At 39.2% G+C, this 17,500-nt stretch overlaps 1 protein-coding gene across 9 annotated transcripts in view; it reads left to right on the plus strand.

Moving 5' to 3' along the window:
• The window catches only part of LOC137992750 (thrombospondin type-1 domain-containing protein 4-like), a 62,606-nt gene that overhangs the window by 26,756 nt on the left and 18,350 nt on the right, over positions 1-17,500 (plus strand). For 2 of the 9 annotated variants that reach the window (XM_068838254.1, XM_068838253.1), the window contains one exon: positions 15,579-15,652. In XM_068838254.1, the coding sequence (XP_068694355.1) occupies positions 15,587-15,652 (66 nt within the window). In that variant the 5' untranslated portion in view covers positions 15,579-15,586. Of the gene's footprint in view, positions 1-7,486; positions 7,598-9,606; positions 9,924-11,854; positions 11,878-14,960; positions 15,261-15,578; positions 15,653-17,500 lie in introns of those variants that run through there. The other 7 variants (XM_068838251.1, XM_068838255.1, XM_068838249.1 and 4 more) reach the window with 7 other exon arrangements.

The following is a 17,500-nucleotide window of genomic DNA, read 5'->3' on the forward strand; positions in this document are numbered from 1 at the left end:
GCGAACATTTTAAAAGTACACAAAAGTGTTTTTATTTCTTTTAACCCACAGTTTTCATTGTACGGCAACCTTACTACTGCAAGTGTGCTCTTGCAACCGTGGCCAATGAGCTGGAAAAAATTTTGTAGAGCAAGTGTATACGTTTTTCTAAAACGTTCTTTAATAATCGGGTGACATTTGCTGTCTCAGAGGTTGGTATCAACGATTTTTGTCCGGTTTGTAGTAGAGACACTTCAAATCAAAGTGTATCGATTCCTCTTAAATGTCTTTTTCTATTTTGCATGACGATCGTAGCTATTATCTGCCTCGAGAGCCGGCCTTATTATAGTGGATACTACGACCAAAAAAAGATTTCTTTTTTTTCTTTTGGATTTCAAGACTATGTTAGACTAAACATAAATGATCCACGTTTTTAAGTTCTTGATTTTTAAAAAAAACAACCTGTTTATTTGTAACTTGCAATTTTTCTTATTTATTGGTCCCTCCATGACTAAATTTAAAATCTTGAGGGATCTGGGTCGAGAGTGAAAATGCCCGTCAAACACTCCCTAGTTTAAGACTCAATTGCGTGTGTACCGCGCTGAATTATATGCAGCACGGGAGTTTAGGGCTTTCATACTTTTAAACCCGTGTTTTTGCATATTATAATCTCCATTGGCGTGTTACACGCTGAAATTTTAAGCTAGTGAGTAAATGACGTCATTTTCTCTAGATCCAACCCTCTGAATGCCACAAATCGGTCAGTTTTGAACGTGATAAATGCGGACCGTGAAATCCAAACTTACACTCAAACTAAACAGCCTTCGGATAAAACTCATAGCTCAAAATTTTGTCCAGTTAGTTGTTAAAAGGCGACACGCTTTCAAAATCTGAAGAAAAAAAGATATGATTTTTGGATTCATAGTACCACGTTCAAGAGTCCTCGGTACCTTGTGAATACCGCATTTTGTGATATCATTCCCTTCTTCTGACGGATCGGAAGTGCAATGAAAAGCCGTTCAAATCGAGCGTTCCTCGGTGGAGATTCACCTGAACGGGAAGTGTTATAAAGGTCTAGGTCACGCTATTTTATACTAATTTGTTTCATTATTGTATTATGAGCTCTACGTCAAATTGGCATAGAAACAGTCTTTCATTTGCAAAATCACGGCCACATAACAACTGAGAATGATTTTCCAGCTTTGTAAATGACAGTTTGATAGTAGATTGAATATAAATTTGAAAAAGGTGGGCCGACGGTTTTTCAAATTTACTCCAATTCAATCCACTACAGATCCTCGTCCGTTTTTGTCCATCCATGTCCCTTCTTGTGGCGTTGCCCTGTGTTGTTGTTAGAGCTCTTCCTATAGTTTTTGGAACAGGTTTACTTTTGATATTTGAGTATAATTCTATGACGAGAGTCGAATCAGTGATGAAATTGCACCTGTACATCTTGCGATGAGCTTGCCCCTTTAAGCTGCAAAGCCCAGATAGGCTGTTGCGAATACTCTTTCGTCGTTTATTTTTCATTTTTTGTATAATCTGTATTTGAACAGTGCTCGGAGACCACGAGAGGTCTTTTTCCCAGAGCATTTCGTTAACCTATGAGGTCCATTAGAAAGTAACCTACCCGGGTCCAAAGCCGTAACCGCAAAACTCCTGTTCCGGTTGGGATAACTTCGCATGGGAATCCGAACTTTATGTCTTATTCCACTCCACACCGCAGTTATACTCTTGTTCGAGAGGTTAGTGAGATATGAGAAGTTCGGTGTGAAGGCTTTTAGGAAATTTGTGTACAATTCAGAGTTTACCAACTGTTGCCGAAACGTAATTTACTACTTTTATTCCAAAACGAAACATCCGGTAAAATGGCAGGAACTGAAACTTCAGATGTCCAATCATATATGGCCTTTTTGAATCTCTTTTGTGCGACCGCAGGTTCAAGGAACGATTGGGGACGTGACCTCTGAGATCAGCATGGCGTGAACTGTGGTTTTAGCCATTAAAGCCCTTTTCAAGTCATCTTTTCAAGTCATTCCTTTAGACAGCGGTTTGTGGAATGGAACATTTGGAAGATCGTTTTTTCCGCAATGAAAGGCCGCCGTTTCCGAATTTGCTGAAAAATTATACCACAGCCTGTTTAAGGCAGCCTCCCCACGCAGACGTCTTTTAGGGTTTCGTCGACTCATTTCTTGCGTGGTCGAACCCTAAGGGCGTACTGCGTGGTACGCGCTAGGCATGACTGTTATATGAGTCGTTTTCGTAGATGTCCTACTTGCTGTAGAGACTATTCACCCACGTGATTAGAACTCAATGAAAAGAAGCATTTTCTGACGAACCAACATGGAATGCCGTGAAGTTCCTGATTCATAGCTTTGCAAAAGTTGTTTATTTCGAGTTCCTTCGCTTGTGTGACTCTGATAGACGATTAGGAAGCTAGTCCTTCAGGCAAATCCTTTCATATCCAGACACTCTAACCAAGCAAACAGTGTCCTTTTTTTTAGCGTCGAATCTTTACAGCGATTCCTTTTACTTTTGAAAGTCCAAAATTATAGATCTGCTAGAAAATCATATTTCAGGATCATAAACAGAAGGCGACGATTTGTCAGACACCAGATGTAAATCATAAACAGAGGCGACCGACTCGGCTACAAAATGCTAGAGGCAACCTCATAAAGCACAAGAATAGTCTCAGTATCAGCATTTCAAACATCGTCGATTATTTTTCCAACAGTTTTGACAGACATAATAATCAGTCGTGATTCGATTTTTGTGTAGGGTTCCTATTATTATGGTATTGAAGTACCGAGTATGTGAAGAGAATAGGCCACCTGGAAAGCATGTGGATCAGAGATGACGTAACGAATTGTTTACATTCTGGTCATTGAATTTTCCTGGTCCTGTTTAACTATCATATTTTCAATGCATTTTCCTAAGTTATATAATCATTGCTTTGCAATTGGTATCGTGTTATGTAAAGTTGATGGAAATTAAACATATATCCTTTTGCTGTTGCTCCTCATACCTTTCCTTGAATCTTTCACTTCCTTTGCCTACCTAACTTACAGGTGATAATAATATGAATACACAAATGTGCAGCAGATATGTTATTGGAAACACCTCAACTGGCATATGTAGTGAAAACTATTCAGCACTAGTACTGGTTTTTATAAAAGGACTAGAAATACTGATTTCCGTTTTTTTTCAAAACAATGTTGGAGAATTTATACGCAAAATGATTTTTGGAAATTATTTTTATTTCTTGAAATCAATGCACCCAGTATTACGTAAAGAGTTCGAGCTCATACCCTCTAGAAACTCGGGGCTTTTGATTGAGACGTGAGGTTTTACCTCGCAGGGAGCAACACAGGCGCTTCAGTGCAAACTGCATGCCCAGGCTGCCAAGTGATATTATAAGGGTGTGCAAGACATTTCGGTTGTCAATCCGTAAGGTGGGAACTAAGCAGCAGAACTGTGTTCCGGACAACCGTGTTTTAGTGAATAAAGGCTGATGAAGCGGCCCTCTCAATGTTATGTGATGGGATCAAGAAAAAAATGCGTCGATATGGTCCTTCGAGGCGTTTACTTTTTGTTTATTTCATATGCGATGTGTCAAGCCAAGTATTGTTCCAAGTTCGTCCACTTCCACTAGTTACAGTTGCAATGAGATTGGCCTATGGGTCCTCGTAGAATCTAGGTAAGTTTGTACAGCGAAAGACTTTAGTCTAACAAAATCATATTCAAGGACAAACTTTGATTTCAGCTTTCGACATCATGGCAGGCTGTACATGTAGCTATAATTTACTATGAAGAATACTTTTACTGAGTTGTTAATTTTAGAATTGCATGTATTCGCCACCCCCGCTGGGTGAAAGTATTTCAAAGTTGCTCAACAAAACAAACACTATCTTTATAGTGCTTATGAATTAAAGTTGTGGTTCAGTTATGAATGACGAGCTATCGTAGCTTCTGTTGCTTCTAGGCTGATGCATATAAAATTCCGCACTGACATTTTAGAATACGAAGTCCGCACTGGCATTTATGCATCAATAAAGGATAGAAAGTGGCTACTTTTTTCGTCGTAGTCCTAGTGACGCAAACACTCGCACTGTGAGATTAATAGCAGCACAGGAGTTACTTGGAATAAGCCGCCTTTATAGCCTAATTGAGTTAATTTGTGCGAGAGGGGCTTACCACTAAATGGAGGGAAATACGAGTCTATTAAAGAAGGCACCCGCCTACGCGCCTATCTAATCGAAAACGCATTTATTTCGACACGGAGTCCACTACTCCGAAAAGTCCTTGCATGTTGCATCGTTGCGTCTCATTAAAGATGGCTAGAAGGCAAAAAACCGGACTTGGCGCTGCTATCTTTAGTCACAGTCAACGTCGCATTGCTAACGGAGTAAGCAAGCTATATCTTATCTCAAATGTTGATGTACTTCTTGCAGAGAATTTTAAACCGCTGCACGAGAAATGATTCTGTTGTCTAAAAGATCTCGACAAGAATTACAAAAAACGCCTTCCGTTCATAATACTGCGTCATCTCAAGTGACCTAAGTGCTACGTAACAATGTATTTCATTTCCTAAATCTCCGTTTGTACCAAAACGCCAACCGGACGACACTGCCTCGGTGTTATAAAGCTGGACCAGAGACGGCTCGTTACCTATGTTAGTGCTTGGTTTGTACTGGTTTTTGAAATCTGATAGTTCTGCCGGTTACGATCGAGTGTTTTGTAATCAATGAAACTATATTAAGGTGAATATTGGTCTAAATAATGTTTTTGGACTTTTGCCCGAATAAGCTGAGCATTCACAACACACGAACTTAAAATGTTTTCATGCTTTTATTTCATGTTGCACTTCACATCACGCGAGTATGACTTTAGAAGATAGAAGAGGCGTTGAAGTACTGAATTTTCTTGCTTAAGATTCTTTTTAACTACAGAAACGTTAACGTTGCTGAGACAATATTCAAGTTTACGGATCGATTGACCAAAGTATTCCAGTAATTTTCTAGCCGACGAATTCAACATTCTTGAGATTACTTGTCGATTATTTCAAGTAGTTGTGATAACTACTCTGTTTTCTCTGCTTATTTCAACAGTGTTCAAATGAAAGTACACTCTAAAAACAAGACATATTTCCATTCTGCTTTTTCCCAACGTGTTGACGTTGCATCGTATCTTTTTTTCTATTAATCCGAAAGTTACCTGACAAAGCAAGCGTGGATGTTCGCGGGACCCAAACGGGACTGACTTGAAGACCTCGAGAGTGATAAAGGCGTGATATAACCGGAACTTCCCAGACCCTTCAGTACTTCCTCCCTCACGCCAATAGCACGCAAGGATTTACTGCGTGAAGGTTGACTGCCTACTTGCTTTTTGTCGGTTCTCTATTAGTTAGCATTGACATCCAGCAGGTTTCTAATGGATAAAGAAAGATTGGTCCTCTCAAACGAATTAGGATTTTCCTGAATCCTAAATGTCGCAAGTCGTTATCCGCTACAACATCATCCAAACCTTAACTTGGATTAATTTTTTTATTAACAGCATGGGGTTTTTGTTTTGTTTTCATTTTTGCCGGTTTCATTTAAAAACGATCAAAAGAATACTACTTAAAATTCTATTTAGTCAAGTTAACCAACTACTTTAATCGCTATTGAAGAACAAGGAAATTCGAACTGAGAGAACGGGGAGAGTAGCGGTTTCTTGTCCGCATTTTTTAAGTTCTTGTAACGGGAGTCATAAATATGCAAAGCGTAATCACTCATTCATTTTAAAACCGAAAGAAAGTACTGTTTTGATTCTCACTTTTAATCTTGTCGCTTTAATCTGTTCTTGACTTTCTTTGTCATAATTTTTTCTTCAAGTAACCTTGTCAGCCAAAAAGCAATCAAGTTATCCAGAAGAAAGTCAAACAAAAATGCTAAAAAGTTTTATTGTGTTGCAGAACGAGTTGATCTCCCCGCGGTTCATAACTGGAAGGCAGAATGTGCAGATTGGCGTCAGCACATTCATCTAAGATTTTTCATTTCATTATCTAATTTCACTTTTTGGATTCATGATTTAAGCCCTCGCTACAAATAGCATATAAAGGGAAATGAAGCTTCGGATAGCTTAGATTGTTTCTTCAGATAATTGATGTCCTTGAATCATAAAGTGAAATACCACAGGTAACAGCTGATCGTTTAGGATTGAACCACTTATTATTAGAGGGAGAGGGGTGAGGCTTTCTAAAAGTCAATTAGGCGGAAAGTCGTGCACAATGCGCAATGCACTGAGAAATTTAAAGCAACCCAAACAAGGATAAACATTGGTGAGACTACAAAGTCACGAAAAAGTCATATGTCATATTCGGGTAAACCTGTTCTAATTCCCCACTAGTTTTACTTTAAGAATTTCGTCGCCCTAGCAACTACTTAAGAACTTAAGAGCATCGATGCTTATGAAGCCTCGTGCTTCTCTACGTCCATTAAGATGCCACCCGGTGGACCTTGATGTGGTAGGAGATATCTCTGCGCGCCTATACATCCCAGAAGAATACAACTGGAAAACCTTCTGTAACCGTTCCAGTTCAGTACCGTTACCAAAAAGAATAACTAAAGGAAACGTCGTAATTATTGCTTTTTCAAACACAAAGGACAAGAGAGTTTGGGAACAACAAAGGGGCTTTAATTTATTGCCAGCCGTTAGACAAACGCTGTAAGCCGATGGGAACCTAGGTAAAACGATAAAACTCCGGCGCCTTTCAAGAGGGAGGGAGATAGGAAAACGTTTCTGGTCGACATGTAGTTACTAAGGGGAATGATTAATGCAACTAGAGCTGTTTGGTCCGTTTAAAGAGAAAAAGACTCTACCCGCATCAAAACTAGCCCACGGGCCTGAAACATGTGTTTTAACGTTAATATACAAATAATTGTCCTCAATTTGCGTTGCATTTCACACCGGTTTCCGGGCAGGGTCAAGTAAAATTACCACGGATTTTCAACCCCTTTTTTAATTCGCCTCCAGAGTAAACTCCTAATTAGAATTACTACTCATTCGACGCCTCGCGATCGTTCGCACGTTTATTCTTTTTACAACAAGTCAAGGCTCCAAGTAAAGCTATGATTCTCGCAGTTATGGTTGAGAGCTCCCAACGTCAGTGGCTTCATAGCTCAGTTGGTCGCACCGGTATCGCGAGGTCACGGGTTCAAACCCCGTTGAAGTCCTGAATTTTTCAGGCTTCTCCATGCAATTCCTAAAATTGCGTCCATAACTGCGAGGATCATAGCTTTACATGATTTCATATCCGCAGTTCAGTATATGATTACTTTCTTATATCGTTTCGTTCATTAAGTCAAGGTTTCCTAGCATTTTAAATGTTTACAAATGTCAGGACACGTGCATATCTTCATATGCCGCGAAACGTTCTGCCAATCCTCCCTCCTCTCTCATTTATCACCAGTACTTCCCTAGACGTAAATATAACCTGAAAATGCACTTCCCTGATTACTATTTTCAGTCCGGGACCAAGATCCTCTCATTAGGAACGGTATCCAGCTCTTGTTACGAGACTACCCTTTCTCTTTCCAATTGTAAACCAAGCTCAAGGACAGTTTTCTATCACTGTAAGGTCAGTATTTTGCATTCTCTTCACTTAAAAAAAAACACCGAACCCCTATCTTCTCTTATAAATCTACGTCTCGGTTTACTCTGATGGGCGTTGTTTTGGCCCCACACCGAAAGTGAACTTTATTAACGCTCTCGTAAACATTGTACAAATATCAAGTACATACCATTCAACAGGTTTGGTAGGAACTTAAAAGGCTTCTTTGACAGGCAAAAGATGATATCTGCATGATCCATCCTCTTTAACAAGCTTTTAATTATTTAAGTGTCGCATTTTAACAAGACTTTATTGCACAGTGGCCTTTCAAATTACTTAGTTGCACTGCTGAACAGCACACGTCAAGATAACTTTCGCTGGCGATTTTGCTGTGAATTAAGGGGGTCAAGTATGAATTCATCGCTTTGTAGCTAGTTATGGAATCAAATAATCTGGGGCTGAACATCGTTGAAAAACAAAAATGCCGAGTAGAAAAAGAATGTTCTACCCACGCCGAGTCGTACAGACAGCTTTTCCGTCCTCTGTTTGTGTATGGTCAATAACTGTGGACAAAATCGTCTTTAGCGTGCTATAGTGGCAATTTTTCAAAATGGCCTGATAGGTAAAAAAATTATGTCTGTCCGTTTGACAACACTGAAGAGCTTCGGACCTTTCCCTGTTTTTGTCGTTATGAGATTCTTTAGTAATGATACTGTCGGAAACCCATTTATTATCTAACCTCTTTCTTCACTACAACATGCATGACAATAATTTTTTTTTGTCCATTATATTACAATCTAACAGTCGTTATGTGACGTCTTTTGGTTCCTATAGCACATAAAGAACTCCTGAATGGAAATGCAAAAAAATCGGGCCAGAATCTCCAGCTGTTATGTACGTAGTTTTATCTAAGCACCGCTTGCCACGAACACCAAGTAAAATAAACGTTACCAAAGTAGAGTTTATTGTTGATTCGGTATACTAACTTTTCGTGGAGTGGTCATACTCTGCAATTAGCGTTTATTACGAGGAGTCACTATCAGTGAACGCTATCTGCGCAAATAATCTGCTCTCAGCAAAGTTCGCCTTAAGGCACATACGCACAGGAAATTGCATTTTGGATCCGACTCTAGCACAAAGAGATAAGGACAACAAAGCTATCACCAACGCACATGTTGCTGTTAACCTAAGTAACAAATGCGTTTTTAAGTCAGAAAATTACTCGGGCTAATCACTTTTGTGTCTCATTTGTGCCCATTTGTCGTACTCCTTTTGAGACAGCAATGCGCATGCTTAATAGAAAATCGTAATATTGATTGATCACTGGCTCTCAGTTTCTGTTATTGTTTTTTGACGGTCTAAAAAGAAGGTAAGTATAAAGAGCTCTAGTACATTTGGTGGTTTAAAAGTGAACAGAGTGTTTCGCCGTAAACTGGACTACCATATTGCTATATATTGCTAGTGATTTTCAACCCGTGAACTGATCAGTTTTAGGAATTGTTGGAATTAATGCTTTTAGCGGTAATAAACTGAAGCGATAGCCTGTATAAGTGCCTGATATGGGTTCACGATTTAGCCAATGTGAAGTATCCTTCCGATCGCTTGATTTGACGCTTTCCGACTTTTAAATTGCGCCGGATAATCCGATTGTCTCGTAGTAAGGCCGAAGAAGTTTATCCTCGAACTACACTTGCGAGTCTGTGCAATACGGAGAATACGGGTGCCGTTTTGTTTCCTTTAGCAAATCCTTCGCGGTAAACATCTATTTCCCTAAGCTCATTGCCGTTCTTCATATATGATTCCTACCATCGTAGGTCTGTCGTTTTACATGGCGTAGCTATATTCGGTTGTGATCAAAGCTACCTTCCGATAAGGCCTAATAAACAGGTACTCATCTCTCTTTTGGAATGCAAGCTTGACAACAGCTGTCTAGTTAGTTTGGAGATAACAGTCCCACAAGAGCATCATCTAGTGCAAACAAAAATTATTTACTTAGCCGTATTTACTCTCTGTCGCCGATAAACACCGCATTAAGGCCAAGTGCGATAATTAGGAAAGTTTTCATGTTGTGTTAGGTGGGTCTGGAGTATTTTTTCAATGGTAGGAATAGTTACGGATGATTTTCGGTTCATTGAGTGTGGTCTTTTAAACGCTGTAAATTGAGCCAAAGATCACACAAAAGACTTGTTAATTGTCCGAGACAAGATCTACAACTGCTGTCAAAGAATTCGAGAAGCAATCACGCTAACCTAATTTTATTTGGCTACGTTTTTGCTCGCCAAGTATTTGATATAAAGTCAAACAGGGCCAGACAGTTGGACTCACACATTTCGAAGCACAAACCGTGCTATTGGTAAGTAATTGTAGCTAAAAAAAGCTAAATTCATTGATGGGGTTAGGGTATTCGTTATTCCCTTTGACAGTGAAAAGCTCACGCTACTCTGCCAACCAGCTCGTATCCCTACCTAATTCTAACCTTGACATGTAGATTCCACGATTTCTTTCATAAAGTAGTTTAATCCTGAACCCTACTCTTCTTCATATCTTTGGCAGTTTTTTCTCCTGTCTATTATTGTAAATTGTTGTCTTTGCTTTGCACGTGTTCGCCATTAAGAGCGCGGAATGAAGCTTTGTGAAGTATTCCTTTTTTCAAGTATTAAGGGGCGGGTTTGTAAAATCCCATGTTTCATGTGATTTATTCGAATCCACTGAGGACCTGACAAAATCTTATTTCGGTACCTTGTTAGCGTGCATACCTACTTACAAGGATATATCGCTTTACGTGCTTCAACGCTGAAATATGTCGCCCGAAATTGTAATGTGATATACAAGTTTGCTAACAAGACTGTTTGGCAGTTTTGTTTTTGATTACGACGTCTAATGTATCTCAGTCTGCTACCGAGATAAAGTTCTGTCCTAGAAAATGACCGCTCACAGGTGAAGGTTCAATTAAGAAAACAATTAGGTTATTAGTCGAGCGCTAAGGCAAACGAACGAACTGTGTCTCTTATCAAGATAAGAAAAAACATTGTTCTAATTTGTTTGTTTGTATAGCCTTGCTTCAATTTCCTCTAGATGACCGATGATATTTGAAATTGTAATCATTTCGATTTGTGGAGTCCATTGTTTTAAAGGTCGTTCGCCTATGGATCGACATTATGAATATCGTACACATACAAGCATCCATAAAACTTCATCTACTACTACTTTGGAGTAATAGGTCTGATGCTTTCGTTTTACCTAAACCCAAGACAGGCATTTCCTACTGGATTGTTGTCATAGCCTTTAGAACACAGGACTTTTTTTGCGGTTTTTAGGCGTAAAGAGGCAATCGAGGTCACTGAGCTCGAATGGATATATCATTCTTCGCCACGAACTCTCTTGTCTCTGTTCGCCTGAAAAACACAAAAAAAATTCTCCCGCTCTACATGCTAGAGTTCTTGGTTCTTAATGCGTAAACTATGAGGCTAAAGTGCTTTATACATTTTAGTTTGAACGTCTCGAGTCGAATCAGTCCTCGAGTTCCCGCCTTTTCTAGTGATCGTGTATCTTTGTGTCTAAAAGATAAATTATAAAAGAAGCCACGCCCATCGATAGCATTTGATGACAGATATCAGATTTGACAGGAGCTTAACAAAGGCACAGAGAACCGTGGTAGAATACGTAACGATGCTGCATTTTTAAGCGACATGGATGTAGTCCCTTCACCCGTTCACGACATCAGGGACTGGGTATATATTTTTTCGAACTCCTCAGAAAGTCTGTGAGTAGGTTACGGAACCCACAATCCCCCAATTAATATTGGGTAACCATTGCCCCAACGAGCGAGCTGATATGTCTGTGCCAATTTCGTGAAAGAATCCGCGAAGATAAGGAAAGTTGTCAAATACACACAACTGAATCGAGTGTTTGGCTTAAGACCAAAGCGGAAGTCTGATTTTGGGTGTGTGGGAAGTACAATACGCCAGACAAAAGTCGGTACATACTAATCTAGATGGTGACAATTAGACCAGATGGGAGCAATCCGTGATCTAAGAAGTCAGCCCGTTTCGCAGAAATGTCAGATGGTGAGCGAGTTAAGAAATTAGAAATGGAATTGGAGTCATAAACACGTGATGGAATGTCTACCCTACCCGATCAAGGTTGAGATCACCCATATGAAAACAACAATAATAGACCAGAAAATTAGACTGCACGACGAAGCAAATGGGGATAATCGCTGCTGTGTTCATTAAGTCGTAGATGAACAAACTATACAGGAGAAGTAGGCACCCCTTGAAGTGGCAGCTCCACATACAAGACATGCGGTAAGCTGCGTTGGGAACAGCAAAACTGTTCTCCCACGCAAGCGTTTCCAAGTGGAAAGCAACAAAAGAGAGTAAATTTTTGACTTTGCAGAAACAATGGTCACCCTCAAGTGTTGGGCGATTAAATTCGCACATTTCTTGTCAATATTTAAAACACGTGAAAGGCAAAAAAAAAACCAAACAAACAAAATCAAATAAAAAACCCTGTGTCTTGCCATCATTTTCACACGGATGTATCCTTTGTTTCGCGAATAAGCATGCAAAGTAACTTGATCACGGCGCCCGCTGAATTCGATGTCACTTTCGATTTTGCAATTTACTTGTGCAACCAAAAGTACAATAGAAAAATTGAACGTAGCAAAAATCTCCCAAAATGATTTTTGCTGATGGTAACATTTTATAAGTTCAGAATTTAAGTTGTTTTCATGTCGCAAATTTTGTTGCTGATGGCAAAACTTTATTCTTGATCGACACTTCCTGAAAACTTCCTTCTGCTCTTGCTAAAAACTGTGCCGATATCAATATTTACTTACTTTTGGATCAATATTTGTTTTGCATAAAGCAAGCTAACAAAATCTGTTCCTTGCTTATTGAAATAGAATTTTCGGTCCTGTGTTTCCGACGACAAGTCGTATATTTCGAGGTCACCCATCCAAATACTAACCCCGCCGGATATGGAATAACTTCAGTGAACTTTTGTCTTAGAAAGCTGTCAGACTCAGAGTGCACGCGAAAACTTGTGGTGAAAAAGAAGTTGTCTTAAAGGGAACTTGAAAATGATCAACATGTTAGCCTCGAAGCCATTTGAATGTTTCTCGATTCCATTATATTTTCTTCAATCTTTCTGGGTTTACTGTTTTACTAGTAACCACATGTCTTCTCAGGGGTCTATTTGCCTAAGACATCTACTATGACTCTATAATGATATACGGTACCAAAACATTATCGTGCACTGTTAGAGCTACATATTACGTAAAGATAACTTGAATCTCCTGGAAGACAAAACACAACTCAGTTGACAATAATACAACGCTGTGTTAGTGCACTACCACAAATACGCAATGCATGCCTATTTTTCTACATATGAGTCTGGTTTACGGACTGGCTCGGTTTCCAAGATCTCTCGTCATCGCTGAAACCTTTGTAAAAATCTCGCATTGTTCTTATGAGAAGGCGGTCTGGCCGACTGTCGAGGTCTCATTTTCTGAGGCCGACATTTCGGTTTCTGTGAAGAAATTTCGTGATAGTACTCACAGTATTTAGTAATGTTTACTTCTTTGGTCCTCTCCAATAAAGTTTGGACTGAATTCTTTCGATAGTTTAGCTAGAGTAGAGATGAAAGGATTTTGAGGTTTCTTGAATCAATAAAAGCCAAAAATTTCCTGTCAGGCTGCCTCGTAAGATTTCACGCCAGAGTGGTCGCTTCACCAGTTTTCACTGATCTTGGTAACAGAAATGCACAGAAGCCACACGATTTGATCCCGGTAACCGAACCAGCGCGGTCAACCGGAATCATGCGAAGAGACCCTCTAACAACGCTTCAGTTCATCGAATCAATTTCTTTTGCCATCATTACCAATTTTAATTGTCATTATAACTAAAATTATTGAGATGTCCTCTCCTTTGAACACATTGGATGCCTATGTTTGTTCAAACCTAAAGCTTGTTTGTCCACATTGAACAAACAATTTGTAGTTGTATAAATTGCTAAAGAGTTGCACTACAAGCAGACTCCCGATTTATTTTGACAGTTAACTTCCTTCAAAGAAACTTGTAAATGCTAATGTTATTTCTCCTTTGACCATTACAGAACGATTTCTAATGCCCCTATTATAGACACGCCCAAGAGTTCTTCAGAGCCTTCACTGCAGTTGGGAAAGTGGACTTTTTTTTTTAATTAGAACAAATCCGCCGTCAGTGAATTCTTTGATCGATATTCTTCCCAATAATCACTAAATATTTAAAGTGAATTGCATAATTATGTATCTCTTAACGTTTCACCCCTATTTTTTAGATAATTGACGACAAAAGGAAAAACAACCAGCCAGTGTGGGTTCAAATTTTAAATTGCACAAAAATGTAAACAAGGACTTCAGCCAAGCTAAACATCCACCGTGATTAAAGCTCCATGATCGACTAGAAGACGATAACAGTAGACGGGTTTCAACGTAGTCAGGGGTTCGACAAGGATACACATTTCTCCTCTCCATTATATTACCTGCCTTCCTTGTTTGAGCGGCATTTTTTAATATGCGACAAAAGGAAATTAAATGTTTCATACAAGGAATGTAAGACAAATACACTGTTTCTTTTCATGTGTCCGGTATGGCAGCTACTGTTTAAACAAAGGGCATGACTTGATATTTTCAGCAAACTCCTTTTGAGTCTTACTTGTCAAACTTGTTCGTAGTAATAGAAACAGAATCAAAACGCTTGTTCACGATATGCAAAAGAACATGACATGTTTTATTAGCCGCGCCACGTTGTCTTTAATGTCATGACGTGACAAATTGCTTTTCAAATATTTTCTCTGGGTTTCATTGTAAATTGAAAGGTTACTTTACACAGCGGGGCTACAGAAACCACTAAAATAGCTCAGCGAACTACTTAGAGCCACATCAAGGTACCTCCCTGAAGTGAACTCCTATTATCCTATATTTTGCATGTTGATGAAGGCACAACCTCTCTACAGTTAAAGCTTACATGGATGTGAAAACAGATCTAAAACTGAGGTTTTTCATTTTTAGAAATCGTCTCAAATTTGACTGACACCTTACGGATAGCCTGGTAATGCGCTAATAGCCGATGTTAGAGCATTCGCGTGTTGTCAGCCTTTCGTTATTTTTTAATGGTTGACAGATTACTCCCATTAAAATACGTGGCATGAGACGGTTTTTTTCACCACTCTTTTTGTAAGTTATTGTGGTCATCACGCCCAATACTTTGATGATGCAAGTGCCCTGACCTGGTGCTGAGAGCCGCAATTGACGAGTCACGCTTGACTGCCTTTCTAACGGACAAGCAGGGAATATAATGCATAAAAAAACCTTTTCTAGTCTCCAGTGTTTTTTGTTTATCGCTTCCTTTTGTTTCTCTCTGCGTTTGACCGCGGGAGTCGAATAAAAGAGTTGGCAATTATTTTGGTGTCAACCAAAAATTTACTGACACAAAACATCGTGTCCGTAGAGCGAGTGACATCTGTGGCGATAAGAGTCCCATCTAAGCGACACTGACAAAGATTGCAACTTTCTCTGCCCTACTTACCACTATAAATCTTGGCGTGGAGTTAAGAAATTGCATTAGTAAGTAAACATCAAAGACAGGCTACAAACTCTCCATGTTGATCGTCTTAATCACGTATGAAACAAGGTCAGCCAAATTATGTAAGTCTAAACTGAACGAAGATCTGGAATGAAATGTCCAAATCTGTAACTCTGCGATCATTGTCTTTCATTGATAATAGAGAGATTGAGCATCGCGGTAAACGGCAGTCTGCTGTCATAAAAGCATGAAAATTATCTTATTCTAAATTGTCTCTTTTGAGGTGGTCGACGTCTGTGGCTAACAGTAAAAAAAATCCGTTAACAAGCAAAGTGTCTTTGGTTTCGCAAAACTTGAAAAACCCGCAGTGTTTTTGCCTGAGCTGCGTTTGGCGTCAACGCGGTGCTAATTCTCTCGAATGTGTTTTATTTTCCCAACAGATTGAGTAATGAATTTTCCATCGTGGATCACGCTAGTACTTATCATCTCCCAATGTCACTCGCAATCGTTTCAGGTAAGTAAATCTCAAAGCTTAGTGTTCAGTTTAAAATTTTTCTTTGAAAACTACCAAGGCACTTAGACCCGGCCTTAAAGTTATAAAATTGTAAATGGTTTTAACCCATGAGTCTTATCATAATTAAGTTTAGTACGATCGTCTGGGTGAGTCTAGTCCTGAGAAGGACTGTTTGAGATGACATTGAGTCAGTCAGTCCTTCAGTCAAGAGTCCTTCTCAGGGCTACACTCACCCGGACGATCGTACGTTACTTAATTATGTTAAAGTTATAAGTCGTTACAAAAAGTCATGAAGAACGCTTGCAGCGTTATTATTTTAAGATCGAACTTAAACGGAAGGCGGCAAGAAAATGGCAAAACCACAAAAGTACTTATGAAAAACAACCCTTCAAGACAGCAGTTCAAGATTACGCAGTGGCCTGTGAGATAATTGATTGGTCCCTCTTTCCTTTTGTTTCTAGACCGTGTAAACACCAGCCACAAGTTCAATGTCAAATTCCAATGGCTGGCCTCACGATGAGAACACTAGGCGTCGTAATTATCTCTGATAAGATCGACTTCTTAGCCGAGAGCAATTTATGGCTCATTAAACTCAGTTAGAATTGCACTCTAAACGTAATATGTATAGGATAATTACTATATATAGTTTATTCAATGCTATATTGGACTTGTGCAAAATGCCATGGACAGTCTGACTGTTGGGCTCTCAGTTTATCTGAAACGTTCTACGAAACTGCAGCGGTACGTAAATACAACAGACATGTGTACGACTTCTTCAGTATTTCACTAAGTTTCATTTCCTCTCTACACAATATTAATATAATGAGAAAGAAACCGAAACAGACAGAAATGGAAGATATACAATGTACGCGAATTAGTGTTAACTTAATTCTTGTTCAATACTGAGCAAAACAACAAATGTGTAAATGTCAAAACCAATCTTCCAGGCAATACATCAAATCCTACTTAACCCATTGACAAGGCCATATAAATGCCTGCGGTTTAGTCATTAGCCGGTGTCGTATAAATAAGTTGATGTTTATGCTTTAATTATGCTAAAAAGGATTAAATCAATCGTCAAATAAATGTAAAACAAGAGGACAGAAATCAGAACTACTCAGAATTAACACAATCAAGAAATCTTTAAGAGTGAATGTTCCCAACTCCCCGAATTACGAATTCTTGTCAACCTTTCTTGCGAACAAAGCAAGATGGCATCCCGGTCCTTATTTCATATTTCAACTTTGACAAACTTTAAGGACGACTCTGTCTGGGTCAAACCATTTAGGAATGACAAACTACCTTTCGTCGACACTAGAAGTAGATAGTATAACGTGGAGCATTTTCAACTAAGTGTTGAGAAATTTGGAGAGCACAAGAGAAGCGTAACCGAAGACTAGCGCAGTTCCAGCTTTTTGCGTACTTTATTGATATTTTAAGCTTTTAGGCTAAGCTCGAGTGCTCCACTAATTTGAGAGACTGCTTTTCAAATCGAATCAAGTTCGAAAGCTGAGGATCAAATCAGTTGTTAGAAGGGAAAAAAACTCTCGCAGCGGAGTTGGGAATTGACAAACACAACCCATATAGGACGGCAACTTCTAGAAATAGAACCCGGGACACATTCTCTGCCACATGCTATTGGATGTGCGTTTTCAGTATGAATCGATTTGCTTGCCGTCAGCGTTCTCAGCAAGACTATGAAGCAAGCTTACGCTCAATGAATTCGATATCATAGACTTGCCTAAAATAGTATAGACAGAATATTTTCTAAGTGACGAAATCAAGAACTGAGAAGTAAACCCTTAAGTGAACGCTGGTGACCTTGGAGTGGACTAGACTTACTCTGAG

This window comes from Montipora foliosa, chromosome 2 (assembly GCF_036669935.1).
Source record: "Montipora foliosa isolate CH-2021 chromosome 2, ASM3666993v2, whole genome shotgun sequence".
NCBI lineage: Eukaryota > Metazoa > Cnidaria > Anthozoa > Scleractinia > Acroporidae > Montipora > Montipora foliosa.